The sequence below is a fragment of the Penaeus chinensis genome, chromosome 27 (assembly GCF_019202785.1).
Source record: "Penaeus chinensis breed Huanghai No. 1 chromosome 27, ASM1920278v2, whole genome shotgun sequence".
Taxonomy (NCBI): domain Eukaryota; kingdom Metazoa; phylum Arthropoda; class Malacostraca; order Decapoda; family Penaeidae; genus Penaeus; species Penaeus chinensis.
Window position 1 is genome coordinate 31,202,835 of NC_061845.1, and position 15,000 is coordinate 31,217,834.

At 40.7% G+C, this 15,000-nt stretch overlaps 2 protein-coding genes across 4 annotated transcripts in view; both read left to right on the forward strand.

Annotated features, from left to right (window-relative positions):
* Nucleotides 1-478, forward strand: part of LOC125039704 — a 16,945-nt gene extending 16,467 nt beyond the window's left edge. For 2 of the 3 annotated variants that reach the window (XM_047633912.1, XM_047633914.1), the window contains exon 2: nt 1-478. This exon is cut by the window's left edge and continues 175 nt beyond it. In XM_047633912.1, the coding sequence (XP_047489868.1) occupies nt 163-474 (312 nt within the window). In that variant the 5' untranslated portion in view covers nt 1-162 and the 3' untranslated portion in view covers nt 475-478. The other variant, XM_047633913.1, reaches the window with a different exon arrangement.
* Nucleotides 479-2,037: 1,559 nt separating this feature from the next.
* Nucleotides 2,038-9,993, forward strand: LOC125039705 (XK-related protein 6-like). Its single transcript, XM_047633915.1, has 8 exons — nt 2,038-2,252; nt 4,747-4,909; nt 6,806-6,933; nt 7,482-7,670; nt 7,961-8,124; nt 8,467-8,565; nt 8,766-8,983; nt 9,209-9,993. The coding sequence occupies exons 1-8, from the start codon at nt 2,087-2,089 to the stop codon at nt 9,351-9,353; spliced, it is 1,272 nt and encodes a 423-aa protein (XP_047489871.1). The 5' UTR covers nt 2,038-2,086; the 3' UTR covers nt 9,354-9,993.
* Nucleotides 9,994-15,000: the final 5,007 nt, after the last annotated feature.

A 15,000-nucleotide genomic window follows, 5' to 3' on the forward strand; every position in this document is an offset into this window, starting at 1 on the left:
AAACGGCGCGAGGCAGAACGTCAGGTGCCATGGTCTAGGACACGGGCGTGAAGGAGGAACCGGATAATCGCTGAGAGGAGGAAGAAGAGGAAGAAGAGGAGAAGGAGGAGAAAGAAAAGAAGGAAGAGGTGTAGGAAGGAGAAGAGGAGGAGAAGCCGCTGCATGTCTCACGGCGGGCGCTGGGCCATGCCTGGAAGGAAGCCGCGGGAGGAGGACAGCGACGCCTCCTACGGCGCCTACGAGAACGTCAGCTTCACCAGGGCGCCGACGGAGGCTGACGGCTACGGCGATGGCGGACGCAGAGGGCGGGGCAGGAGGAGCGAGAGGGATGAGGAGCACTCGACGTCGCCCTCGAGAAGGAGCTCGTCCTCGACCAAGCCGCCTTCAGGATCGAGGATGGGCTCGATATCCAGCGATAACACTTCGCCCACACTGCCCATGACTCCGAACACGGAGAGGAGATTGCGTGAGTAGCCGGTCTTGTTTGGGTATGGGAGAGAGAGAGAGAGAGAGGGGGGGGGGGGTATAAAGAGGGGAGGACGGAGAGAGAGAGAGAGAGCAAGAGCGAGAGCGAGAGAAAGAGAGCGAGGGAGCGAGAGAGAGAGAGAGAAAGGGGGGGGGGATATAAAGAGGGGAGGACGGAGAGAGAGAGGGGGGGGAGATATAAAGAGGGGAGGAGAGAGAGAGAGAGAGAGAGAGAGAGAGAGAGAGAGAGAGAGAGAGAGAGAGAGAGAGAGAGAAGGTGGGGGGGGGGGGATATAAAGAGGGGAGGACGGAGAGAGAGAGAGCGTGAATTAAAAAAAAAAGTCAGCGTAAGAGAGAGAAAGAGGGAAGTTTACTTAATCGTTTTAATCCTTGATAGATATTCCGCAGTACCTTCAAATATTTAATCTAAATTTCTTATGTATCTCTAGCTGTCATTATTGTTAGCTCGTTTTATCGACCTTAACGACGGTCCTTTTGGTTGTCAGGTAAATGGCAGAGAACCATAGTTATTGTTTGCGTTTTGAGACCATGGCAACAGCGACAGAATTAGATCTCGGTGCAGTTGTGGTGATTCGTGACTCATCTAAGCTTTATTAATTCTCATATCTTGTACTCATGTAGGTAAGATGCTGAGTCATGCAGTGTGACTGTGTTTATGTGCAGAATGTCTTTGTGTTCAGGCTCTGCTGGTGCTGCACACTCACCTTAATTCTGTCTGTCTGTTTTTCCTCTGTCTATGTCTGTTTCTCATTCTCTCTGGCTGTTTGTCTCTCTTTCTCTTTATCTTTCTCTCCCTCTCCTATTTACTTTTCCACACTCCCTCCCTTCCTCTCCTCTTCCCTGCCTTCCTCTTTCCGTCTCTACCCCTTACTTATCTATTTATCTCCCTCACTCCATCCCTTCTTTCCTTCCTTCCTTCCCTGCCTCACTCTTTCTCCCTCCTTTCTTCCTTCCATCCTTCCCTCTTTCCTTCCTTCTTTCCTTTCCTTTTCCTTCTTCCTTTTTCTTCTTCTTCGTCGTCTTTTTCTTCATTTGCTTTTCCTTCTTCTCCTCCTCCTTTTTCTTCTTCTTTTTTGTTCTTCTCCATCTTCTTCCTCTTCTTCTTCGTCGTCGTCTTTTTTTTCATTTGCTTTTCCTTCTTCTCCTCCTCCTTTTTCGTCTTCTTTTGTCTCCGTCGTTGTCTTCGTCTTCTTATTCTTCTCCCTCTTTTTCTTTATCTACTTATTATTATTATTATTATTATTATATTATCATTATCATTATTATTAGTATTAGTATTATTATTATCCTTTCCTTTCCCCTTCCCCTTCCTCTTCTTCTTCTTCTTCTTTATATATTTATTTTTATAAGTTTATTCATATTCATTATTTTTGTTACTATGTACTGTTGACTTTTTACCCGCTATTACATCACCATCACGACACCCACACGTCACCAACACGACTCCATCACGTCACCCCCACGTCACCAACCCTATTCCATTACGTCACCATCACGTCACCCCCACGTCACCAACCCTATTCCAGTTCCGTCACCAACACGTCATCAACCTTAACCCCCTCGCTGACCCCGCTACTCCGAACAGGGTCTGCAGACGCTGATGCAGCCGATGGAGCCGACGGAGTTTGGCTGGTTCGACGCCCTCACGGCCCTCATCTCCGTCGGGATGTTCTACTTCGACGTCGTGTCCGATTCGCTCCTCGCCTACTCCATGTACAGCGACCCTTCCACGCAGAACTGGTTCCTGTCCACCGTGCTCCTGCTGGGTGAGTGGGTGTGGGAGGGAGGGAGGGAGAGGAGGAGGGTGAGGGAGAGGGAAGAAGGAGGATGAGGGGAGGAGAGGGTGAGGGAGAGGGGAGAGAGAGAGGAGGGGGAGGGAGAGGGAAGAAGGAGGAAGAGAGAGAGGAGGGGGAGGGAGAGGGAAGAAGGAGGAAGAGAGAGAGAGAGAGAAAGAGAAAGAGAGATAGAGAGAGAGAGGGGGGGAGGTAGAGAAAGAGGAGAGAGAGGGAGGAGAAAGAAGAGAGGGAGAAGAAAGAAGAGAGAGAGAGAGGAGAGAGAAGAGAGAGGGAGGAGAGAGAGGGCGAGGCCCAGATGCAGTCAGCGGATTTTCACCTTGATTTGAACTTTGAAGGGGTTTGGTTTTGCTGTACATATGTGTGTAGTGTTTGTTTGTTTGTTTAAACACACACACACACTGTGTATATATGTATGTATGTATATATGTATATATGTATATGTGTGCATATATATGTATGTATGCATGTATATATATGTATTTATATATGTATATATATATGTATTTATATATGTATATATGTATGTGTACATATATATGTATATATATATGTATATACGAGTATGTATATATGTATGTATATATAATATGTATGTATATGCATGTGTATATATATATATATGTATGTATGTATGTATGTATATGTATATATATATATGTGTGTGTGTGTTTGTGTGTGTGTGTGTACATGCATTTACACACACACACACATATGTGTGTATGTGTGTATGTGTGATATAAATGTATATATATTATATGTATGTATATGTATGTATATGTATGTATATATATGCACGGTGTGTGTGTGTGTGTGTGTGTGTGTGTGTGTGTGTGTGTGTGTGTGTGTGTGTGTGTGTGTGTGTGTGTGTGTACTGTATGTATTACTCGTTCACACACCTGTGTGTGGAAGAGTGTGTTTATAAGTGCTCTTGGTAGGTCAGCGAGTGAATAGGCGAGCGCAGGTGTGATCTGTCCCCATGAATTGAAAAGGCCATTAGGGTAGAGCTTTTCAGCATGGTTTCATATTTACCGGAATATCTACGAATAATATATCTATATCTATATCTATATATACATATACATATATATACATATATGCATATATATATACATATATATATACAAATGCATTCATACTTGAACATACTCAAGTGAGAGGTTTCCTTATTTCGTGTGAGGTTGATAGGCACCAAACTATTGATTTTCTTTTGTTTAGTTTAGAAGCGTTTTTTATTTTTTTATTTAATGCTTTCTTTGTAACATTTTCGGAAGCCCTAATAATTTGATACACATTGATACGTGTTTGCCCTTTACGCACACCTTATTGTAACCCGTTGAAACGTCTTTTTATGGTGTATCGAAGTGTATCTCTTCACCTGTTTGATACGCTCCGGCCAGACGGAGTGTATATATTTCACGTAATCTCAAATAATGATTTGTATTTTCATAAATTACGAATCGCATCATATGTTTCCTAATAGAACTTTTTTCATTATGGGTGCATAAATGTTGCTTTGCCTTTTTAGCAGTACATCAACTACGGGTTCACTCATATGGGTAAGATTTGAAGTCAATCATGACTCGCTGGAACGACATGACATGAATTTCCAGTGTGTTCGATTCATATGACGTGGTATTGACTTCGGTGGGATGAATGTCTTCTAAACCATTCTGTACGTCTATGATATAACTTTACAATCTCAAAAATACCAAAGGAAATGCTATGTATCTTGATTTCTTGTTAAACGTCCATTAATAAGTCAAATAAGTATCTGATCAATGGAATTACCCAGTTGTCTGATTTGGATACGGAGCTCACGGTGGATACGATAAGACGCAAAACCTTATGCATCTTCATTTTTACATATGGAGAACAATGTATGTAATAAATATATATATTGACTGAATCTGAGGACTACATTTAAACTTTCTACAGCCTTGTGAAGCGGAAAGTGTGTACAAACAATAGACGTTGCAGAGTAGTCAGGTACTTTTTTTTATTTCATGAAGCTCCCACAATGATTTGTTTGTAATTAAAAATCATCCAGCATATTAAGTACTTTAATGGTTTTGTAATGACTCTTTATGTAATTTTTTTTTTTTTTTTTTCAAAACATGGTATGTCTGTACAACAAACTTCGATGATACCGTGTTTTGTAGCGATCGTGATACAACTTGAAACAGTGTATCAAAGTGTTCGGGGTTTCGGGACGCTACAAAAAAAAAAAAATAATTATGATGTTGCTTTTTTCAACGTTTTGGTTTATTTAGTTTGCAAATGTTTTATTGTTACTGCTATTGTTGTTCTGTTTAATTGAGTCTTTATTCTTGTTTTATTATTTAGTCTTTAAACTTTTTACTGATAAAGTTATTCTTGTTTTATCATCTAGTCCCTAAACTTTTTGGCTGATGAAGTTCATTCCACCTTTACGAGCTCATGATTTCACCCCCCCCCCCCCCCACAGTAATCCCCCTGGTGATCGTCAACGGGTTCAGCGTCTACTGGTACTGGTTCGACGAGAAGGTGTGTGAACCGGAGGGCATGTGCTACAAAACGCCCAAGGTGTCGCCGGGCGTGTGGGCGTTCAGGATCATCTCGCATGTCCTTCTGCAGGCGAATGTACTCAGGTTTGTATGTGGGAGGGAGGGAGGGAGGAGGTGGGGGGAGGAAGGAAGGGGAAGGGAGAGGGAGATGAGGTAGAGGGAGGGAGGAAGGAGGGAAGGAAGGGGAAGGGAGAGGGAGGAATAGAGAGAGGACCTTCTGCAGGCGAATATACTCAGGTTGGTATGTGGAAGAGACAGAGGGAGAGGGAAAGAAGGGGAGATAGGAGAGGTAGGGATGAGGAGATAGAAGGAGGGAGATAAGGAGAGAATGAGAGGGAGGGAGGGATGGAGAAGGAGGGAGATAAGGAGAGAATGAGAGGGAGGGAGGGATGGAGAAGGAGGGAGATAAGGAGAGAATGAGAGGGAGGGAGGGATGGAGAGGGGTGGCAGGGAGGAAGGATTGTAGGGAGGAAGGGAGGGAGGGAAAGAGAGAGAGAGAAACTGAAACTCTTTATTTGGTCTATGCATTCTTTGCTTATGCATTATGATCATAGTACTGCTAATGACCGGGCTCTTTGATGCGATGGCTCATCTTGTAATAGCTCATGGGGAAATATATATGAATAAAAATACAGAAAATAAAGTCTAAAACTGACACTGAAGAGAAAGATTGAAATTATAACGCGGTTAACTTTAAAACAAATAAACTCAAATCTCATATGAGATGAATATGTACAGTAAAGTTGCATGATCTTAAAACAGCGAATAGAAGATATTGTAATAACGAAAGGACAAGTTATCCCATTCCTAAGAAAAGTTCACGAAAACACACGAACTACCTATTATAGATATCACTGAATGTACATGGAGATAAGGTGATATTTTAGACTAGATTTAAAACTAGCAAGATTAGGTTTACATTTGATTGCAACAGGTAAATTATTAAATACTAATGATTTAGGCTGGGATGTTGTCATGTCGGGGATACGGACATAGTATATATTCCTTCTGGGATATCTATCTTTTACATTAAAAGAAAATTAATTTTCTTGACTGGTTAATCCATTTAAACATGTATAGACAAAAATAGCAGAAATTGGAGAATATCAATATTTATTGCTTTAATATCCATGAATTATAGAAAGCCTCATTAATATGATCCCTTCGCCTCAGGCCAACAATTGTTCGTATGACAAGCTTTTGCACCATAATTAGTGGATGCAGGGAAGTTGGCAATATATGAAGGCTGGGTAAACAAGAAAGTGATATAAAGGACCAATGAAGTTTCGTCAAAGCAGTCAACCTATTTACAAATTTTGTCTCTGATAAGCTGGATGTTTTTTCATTTCAATTGCTTTTCCACAACTATGCCTAAAAACTTAGTTTCATATATATTGCTTGCTATGATGTTTGTGGAAATTGGCCTTAAGTTTGTGGGAATCATTTTGCACGTTGTAAAATCATGTAGTGAGTTTGATTTTTAATGTCAGTTTATTTGCTTTCAAACAACTTGCTACATGAGCAAGATCGCCATTTACTTCCTGGACAAGATCTATTATGTTACAGTGAGACGCATAGATTGTACTATCGTCCGCAAATAAGATACAATTAAGTCATTTGCTTGAATTGACTATATCATTGATATATATAAGAAACAATTAATGATCTAGAACGGTACCTTTGGGGACACCACAATTTACTTTTAAAAAGGATGAAGTTTCATTATTACATTGGACATGCTGGCATCTGTTTGTTAGCTCAATGGAGAACCAGTTGTGAGAATTTCCTGTTATGCCAAAGTGGATTAACTTGTATGGCAAGATTTTGTGGTTTACGGTATTCATTTTTTTATTTTTTTTTTTTTTCAATAAAACAGTAAATACAGTGAATGAGTAAACCGGTTCATATCAACAGCATTGTGAAACACTGGAGTGCAGTTTCTGTAGACATGAGAGATCTAAAACCAAACTATGATTTCAGGTATATGGATTTGCTTTACTACGGCTACAAGAGTTTGCGGAAGGGGCAGGTGTGCACGGAGGCGAGGGCGGGACCAGAACACCCTGATAAGTTCTCTCTGGCGGCGGACAGATTCAAGCACAAACAAGGTATGCGCGTCGGTCAGTGAACATCAGTACAAACACAGCGACGTTTACAAAAGATGAATAGGAAAACAGTCACGGGAAGAAATGGAAATAGATCGATTGATTTTAATTTATTAAGGTTGTTTTCTATTCCTGTTGATTAATGTTAGTCAGGAACCGTGATGCTAAAACCCGCACGTGAGCAGGTGAACGCATATCAGCTGCATGCAAATGTGACCAACACTTCCCGCTTAAACACAAGGACACAGATACTTACAAATACAAACAAATAACGTGAATTCATTGGTATTGAAACTACGATAAAATTGTTGTAGAGGTTCAGTCAGTACGTTTGCCCCTCTCATGTTCTTAGTGATAGTTATAGTAACAACCACTTGTCTACAGACTATATTTCCTTTCATATTAATGTTGAATAGAATAACGTATTCATGTAGATAAGATAGGTGACACTTGCTTTTTTTACTTGAACGGTGAACCGATTTTTTCCATATGAACATTTACGACAGAGTGATTTCAATGTGGTTTTGATATGCACAAACCCTTCGTACCAGGCCTCGCAAACGCACAGTCAACGGGAGGCCACAACTACCACAAGCTGTGGATCCACGCTGAGAGGGACGCGGCCAACGTGGACCTGCTGGCGTCGCTCCTGCAGGACGCGCCTCAGCTAATCCTGCAGCTGTATATCATGGCCCAGACAATACCTGCTCAGGCGCTGCAGGGGGAGATCAGCCAGACTTGTAAGAGGCTGTTTTTTGTTTTTTTCTTTCTTTGTTTCTTTTATTTCCGTTCCTTTATTTACTTTTTTATTTATTTCATTTGTTTTCTTTATTTTCTTTTTTTCTGACTTTCATTCTATCTTTTTGTCTTTTTGGATGCTTGTTATTTTGCCTTAAACTGTTATTGTGTTATTGTGCAATAAGTTATGAGGATGTTATTTTGTGGCAGAACTCCGTTAATGGCCTTTGAACTCGACGTGATAGAAAATAACGTATTAAAGGACTTTTTTTTCTTTTTCTCTCTCGTCCAGTAATGTTCCAGATCCTCTCCGTCGGTGCATCGCTGGTGGCCATGTCTTGGTCGGTGTCCTCCTTCTCGAGGTCGACCCGCCTCTCGGAGCCGACGATGGGTAACCTCAGTCCCGCGGGGCTGCTCGTCCTCACCCTCGGCCACTTCTGCTCCATCGCCCCGCAGGTGAGCGCTGGCGTCGGGGTGGGTCTCCGTCTCCTTGCATGGGGCCAGTCTTGTAGGGGATCTCTGTAATCGGGTTCTGGCAGATATTAATTTGATGTCCGGATGCCCTTCCTGACGCCAAGGTCGGAGTGGCTCTGGGGTCTACTGTCACTCGATTCTGAAGGGAGTGGGATTTCGTTATTTCTTGGGCGTTATTAATATGCTGATTCCGGAGTTTATTATTATCTTGGGAGTGGTCAATGGACGGTGTACTTTACTGTGTGAACATGCCCCTTCTCTTTCTTAATTAAATTAAATCTTGAATGAGAGGTCGCTATAAACCAGATTTTTTTTTGTTTGCAGGTTTTGTGTTTTGCTCTGTTCTCCACCAAATACATGATCATATTTGTGGTGGTGATATCCTGCCACTGGCTGGCTGCCAGCTTCTTTGTTATTGTTCAGGTATGTTTCATGAGTTTTCTATTTCCTTGAACAAGCTAAATGAGATGTTCAAAGTGTTGTGATCGTTGTTACTGAAATGAGCAACTTATATCATATTGTAATTTTGCACTGAAGAGGGCTTTGCATATGTACTTTCCTTCTTACATGAATAATTCCTCCTGCAATGGCAAGAGTGATCTGACGCAGGCTCGCCCTTACAGGTCGTGTGCTGTTCGAACCCCGTCCGCCTGGGGGCAACCTTCACTCACGACGTCCGGAAAGGGCCCTGCAGCCGCGTGGACGACGTCGCCTTCAGCGCCTCCTTCGGGCTGGTTCTCCTCTACACGTTCATTGACGTCGGAGGAGCTGCGCCCAAGATCCAGGGCACCGTGTTCCACTTCCTCAGACTCGTCGAAGAGGCCTGCATGATCACGTTCTGGTGAGTCGATTCCTCCTTCCGTCGAGAGTGAAGAGTGAGTGAGACTGCCATCCATTCATTTCCTTCACTTCAAAGAGTGAGTGAGAGTGAAGTCTGAGATTCATTTAATTTCTTCACTTCGAAGAGTGAGTGAGAGCGAGTCCGTCTATTTCCACGCAACATTCCATTGTATATTTTCCTCGGATGGCTGCTAGACGATACTAACGCCCCCTCCTTTATCGCCAGGTACTTGGCAACCGACCAGGACATGTGGTACCACTGGGTCCCCCTCGCCATGGTCCCCGGGTTCTTCGTCGCGGGCGTCCTCCTCGTGTGCGTCTACTACTTCTGCACCCACCCAGACCGCCGGAACAGGAGTCTCACGGTCTGACAGTAGTAGGAGGTCCTTAGAATGTTAGAATCAGGTAGAACTAGTCACCCACAAAGAGATTCTGGTTAATCTCAGTAAAACTTGCTTCACGGATGTTTAAAGGAATGTTGGGTTGATGCTAAGATTATTAAAAGGAATGTTAAGTTGATTACTAAAAGCGAATGGAGGATTGAAAGGTAAATGTGCAAGAATTAAGAGAAAAATCACAGTGATAAGACATTATTTCAAAGGTTTCTTGTCTGTGATTACAATAAACACAATTACAAATGAATATGTTTTTTACGGGGAAATGTGATATATATGTACTTATTTTATTTTTTCCTTTGTTGGCTTCAGGATTTTATCCTTTGCCAAATACTCTAAGCCTTAAGGTATTATTAAGGACTTCTTCAGTATTTTCGAAGGACCTGTATTAGTGTAGGAAACTTTCCAAATATTTTGATACGATTATGATATTTGATATACCAAGGTATTCAGACCAAACACCACTTGTATCTTGACTGCCTTTCCTTTTATAAGGTTATTTTGATCAGCAGAATACAGTGAACATGTAGACGTCTAGAAAAGGGTGGCACAACTTTTGCAGTTTTCTGTCTTTTTTATGTGAACTTTTGTGATGAAATAAATATTTTGTTGTGTTTATGATGTGTTTAAATAACACAGAATCCTTTTATTCTGGCTATAAGATTTCCGAAGACACAAATACTAAAAAACTAAAGAAAAAATTCAGATATTGTTTAAAGGCTTCACTGTCCCTTATAGATCTTCCTCCTCTGTTTCATATATATATTGTAGGGACATCCGGGTCTTTGGCAGGACGTGGAGGATTATGGTTGTTAGTAGTTATTATCATTATATTTTTATCTTTAACTTTGTTTATCGTTATTTCTATTATTCTATTGTTGTTATTGTTTATTGTCATTACTATTATTGTTGTTATTATTATCATTATTATGATTGGTATTATTATTATTACTATTGATATTATTATTATCATCATTATTAAATGTTATTTTTATTTATTTATTTTTTTTTATTATTATTTTTATAATCATTATCATAATCATTATCATTTCTATTATCATCAGCATTATTTTCAAATAGCATTATTTTGTTTTGTTGCTATTTTGTTGTTCTAATTGTTATTGTTCTGTCAATGTTTTTATTATTACTATTGTTGTCGTTGCGATTTCCATTGTCACATTAGTAATAATGATAATTTCTAGTCTTGTCATTGTCCTCGTTGTCATAAAAAATAGCATAATGGCGATAAATATAACATTCACTCACTGCTATAGTGACACCTGGTAATGAAAATGATGAGTGGACAGTTGCATAAGCCTCTTTGATTTTTACGCTATCGAGTTTCTTCATTCAATTGCCACGGATGGCAAGAATACATGTCATGCCTACTGTAATATAAGTTAATTTATTGTATTTACACATAGATAGCTCTACAAGTGTTTAGTCACCAAGCAGTCAGTTATTAGTCCTACTTGTTTACCCCTTTCCTTGATTTTTGGAAAAGTTTCTTTTGTATTATTTCCCTGTCTTTAATGTTACCAAAGCTTTGATGGCAATTTAATAATGATATCAATAAGGATAATAACGGTAGCGATATCAATAGTATTAATAAAAAAAACACGTTTTCCCGCAATGTGGAGTCATCTATATGTACATAACAAGATTCACAAATAACTATGGACTCTATTTAGCCCAGCCAAATGGGACCGATTTTCGTGATCCCTCCCACAGCTTCTCACACTTTCTGCTTTGACAACCTGTTTTCATTCCTCAAATGCATATACATCCTTCACTTGATCTAACCCCTATACATTACCTTACCCAACCTTAACCCATTTACTCGTCAATTCCTTTGCCCAGCTTTGACAACTAATCACTAACTCAACCACCCTTCACTACCATTCACTATAGTGCTACATGACCTTAGATGTCTAGCACATTTATGTTGCTTTTAACCATTAACCATTCAAAATTGTAAAAATAAATGAATTAAGTAAAATTAATGAATAGATACACAAATTAATATACCGAGTTTGTTCACAGGCCATGCAGAGGACGCAAGCTGAAGTCTGGATCCCCTGGCAGATGCGTTTTCTGTACACCTCTGCTTAGGTGACTTAACGGAGAAATGATTTTTATGTCTTGGGGATCGTTGAGCCAAAAAAAGGGATAAATGAATGAGTGAATAGACAGATAAATCAATGAATGAATAGACAATTAAATCAATGAATGAATAGGGGGATCAGTGAACGAATGAATAGATAAAACAGAAAAAAAAATATATGATTAAAATGTGAACAGGGTAAGAGCCCGAGAAAAGATTAGAAAACACAGTCCAAGCCGCTGAGTTCATTGTACTATACTGTTCGTTCGCTGCCTTTTCTCTAAATCTTTCTGACGCTGAGAAAAAATGCAGTAGGTGGTCTCTCAGAGAAGGTCACGAAAAGTCAGGAATTCCTAGTAAATGTCAGACGAAAAGTGGGTTAATAGTGAATCCTCTTTCAACCTTTAAAAAGGCGTCCATCTATTAGGATATACCCGTTTTTAGGGACCCTTTAAAAGGAAGGGGTTAAGGGATAAAACGTGTGTTCCTTGCTTTTAAGTTTTAGGTAGAGATGACTTTCCTGTTTGCAATGCATGCGCTTTGTTCGAATACTTTAAAATTCTAACAAGTAATCAATATGTAGAGATTTGTTAACGTACCTCAAACTACAGGGAAGGTCTAAAGCGCACTGTAGGCTTAACAAAAGTTAACCACAGCCCCCCCCCCCCCCCACCACCACCACCAGAATCCCATGCTCGTTGTTGTCGTGGGTGGGTGGGTGGGGGGGGGGCTTAGGAGACGGAGACCAAGGCTTAAGTAAGGGATCACCCCTGCCTTGTCATCGACTTTGCAATCGACTAATTCCTCGACTTTTCTTCTCCCTCTTTCCTTTTCTTTCTCTTCTTTATCCCCATCTTCTGTCCACTTATCCTATCCGTTGACTCATTTTTTTTACTCTTTTCGCCACAAAACTTTATCTGAGTGCTATATGATCTTTCATGTCTAGCACATTTGTTTTAACCATTATCCATTATATTACCCAACATTTCTCGACTAGACTGTGCAACAGATTTAAACCTCCAAACGCTGCATCTATGACAGAAAACTTTCCAGACTTTGAGAACTTCACATAAAGACCTGAATTCCTCTGGGAAAGCAAATGCTGGTTACGATTCATTTTGTTATAGTATGCGATACAAATTCTTAAAAAAAAAGTAAAAGAATAATTCAGTTTAATTAAAGGGATTTAACAGCGAGACAGATAATTAAGTAATTTATTCCTGTAATGACTGGCAAAGTATACAGGGTTCATTGAATACCTCAGGTGTTAGTAAAAGCAATTGTCATATGCAGTTTTAACACATTGCACAACTGGGTTAGACATATAGGTCGAAAAGAATGTCTTTACTTTCTCCGAAGCGAAAAGCGCTTGCCGTTTGCAGAGTGTTGTCTTTGCAATATTCAACATGACGTGCACGAATCAGTATAACTATTGGACATAATCCTGCTTTGAAATGTTGTTTTACTTATTGACAAAGAATTGTTCACTTTCACACCAGAATTGCTTCGATTATGAAGAGAGAAGAATTACAGAATATACTGTATATGATGTTGTTCCTCTGCATATAAAGGATCTTGGTAATGGTAGATTTAGACATGACCAAAAACCTCAGACCATTTCCCGTTGAATCATTTTGTATCGAGTAAATATAATGTAGCAGATAGATCGAACGATAGATGGATACAGATATACTGCTCATAAACTAGATAATTCTAGTGAGATCAGAAATGTATTAAAGAGCAGCTGGATATATGGTAAATGCGTTCAGTATTAGCATCGTGTGTGCATCAAACTATAGCACGGATTACCTAATAGAAAATCTCGTCTTGATTGCAGTGACAAGTGATCGTGTTGTGCAGTAGATAATAGCGTGTGATCAAAACCATGGGTATGTAAATATGCTTAAAATCCATGGAAATACAGATAATATGATGTTGGTTGCCGATTTTAAATCAAATAATTTGTTTCGTTTTGACTATATCCAAAAGTCATTTCTATACAAAAGGACCTCAAGACCTCTACCCATGTGTTGTTACTCAGAAAACTTAATTGTGCTTCATTACTAAGCTCCTTCCTTGTTCGTCCTTATATAAACGCACCTCAGACTACAGCTATTCATTATAGAGGCTTTTAAACATTACCTTCACACATATTTGGTGTCATTGGGTCAGGCAACGATTCTGGACAAGGATTAACACTTAAAAGATCAGGAGGATTCTGTAATATCTGCTACTTGAACGTTCCAGAAGTCTTTTTTTTCTTCTAAAGTCTGTGCAATACGAATAATGTAGTTTAGTAGATAGAAGATGGACAGAACGCGACACCCCACGTACGTACATGAGTGTGAAAGTAAGTCAATGACCATGACGTAACTAAGGACCAGGGATTATCATAATTAATGATCGCAACTGAAATCATTAACTAATGGTGTGCTACAGAAGAGCCCCTCCAATGCAGGCGACTGGACAGAACGTGCCACCCCACGTATGTACATGAGTGTGAAAGTAGGTTTACACACACATACACACACCTGGAGGGCGCCGCTCCCACCCCTCACCTCCTCTCTGAAACAATATGTCAGGTGTCACAGATGAACCCCCGCCCCCTCCTACCTCAACCCCTTCAGCTCCCCCTCTCCCATACCCTCCCTCCCCGCACCGCAATATTCATCATGTTTGAACTTGTAACTGAATCGATAATTGACCCTGTTACAGACGAGTGATCACCCCTCCTAATTCATCATAATTCATAAATGTCCCTCTAATGATGCCTAACACGCTCACCTGAAGGGTGTCTCTCCCCCTCCCCTCCTCTCCAAAGCAATAATAAGAATAAGAATAAGAGGAAGAAGAAGCACACAAACAAACATGCATCCAGCAGCTGACATACGCAAAGTCCGAGAACAGGGGAACCCCTCGTTTCCTTCCCCCCCCCAATCCTTTGCCCGTTGTTGTCGTGGGGGGGCTTAGGAGACGAAGACTGAGACCCAATTATGGGGAACTCCTCAACCTTGGGACTCAGCCATCGACTCAACTAATTTTACATAGTCTTTTTTCCCACTCATACTTTTCGTTTCAGTTTCTTCACCAATCCCTTCTAGTATCCACCTCCTAAGGTGTGAGAGCCGTGCTGAAAGGATGAAAGGATGACTTTGTCAGTCCTGAACGGCCTGAGGGAACCATGGGCACGGTATTCCCCTGCCATACCTGGCCCTTACCCCTCAAGGGGACCCTGAGGGGTGGACTATTTTTTTTCCCCAACATACTCCAGGCTTATCATGGCCAATAATGAAGACATAACCCCAATCTTAGGGGCAATGAGGCTTGCCCCTTTATCAAATAGCCCCAATCCCAGCTCTCCTTTGACCACGGCTCCGAACACTGCAACAACTCCCCCATCATCAATGCATACTAGTACAGTATCAACCCTAATCAACAACCAACCCCCAGGAGACATTTCTACTCTCCCAACATGCTCAACTTCAACACCTTTACTCCCACAACCTTCTTCATCAACCA

Coding starts and splice junctions, on each gene's coding strand:
- LOC125039705 (XM_047633915.1), top strand. CDS start 2,087: ATGCAGCCGATGGAGCCGACGGAGTTTGGCTGGTTCGACGCCCTCACG. Junction 2,253..4,746: donor GTCCACCGTGCTCCTGCTGG/GTGAGTGGGTGT, acceptor CCCCCCCCACAG/TAATCCCCCTGGTGATCGTC. Junction 8,984..9,208: donor GCCTGCATGATCACGTTCTG/GTGAGTCGATTC, acceptor CTTTATCGCCAG/GTACTTGGCAACCGACCAGG.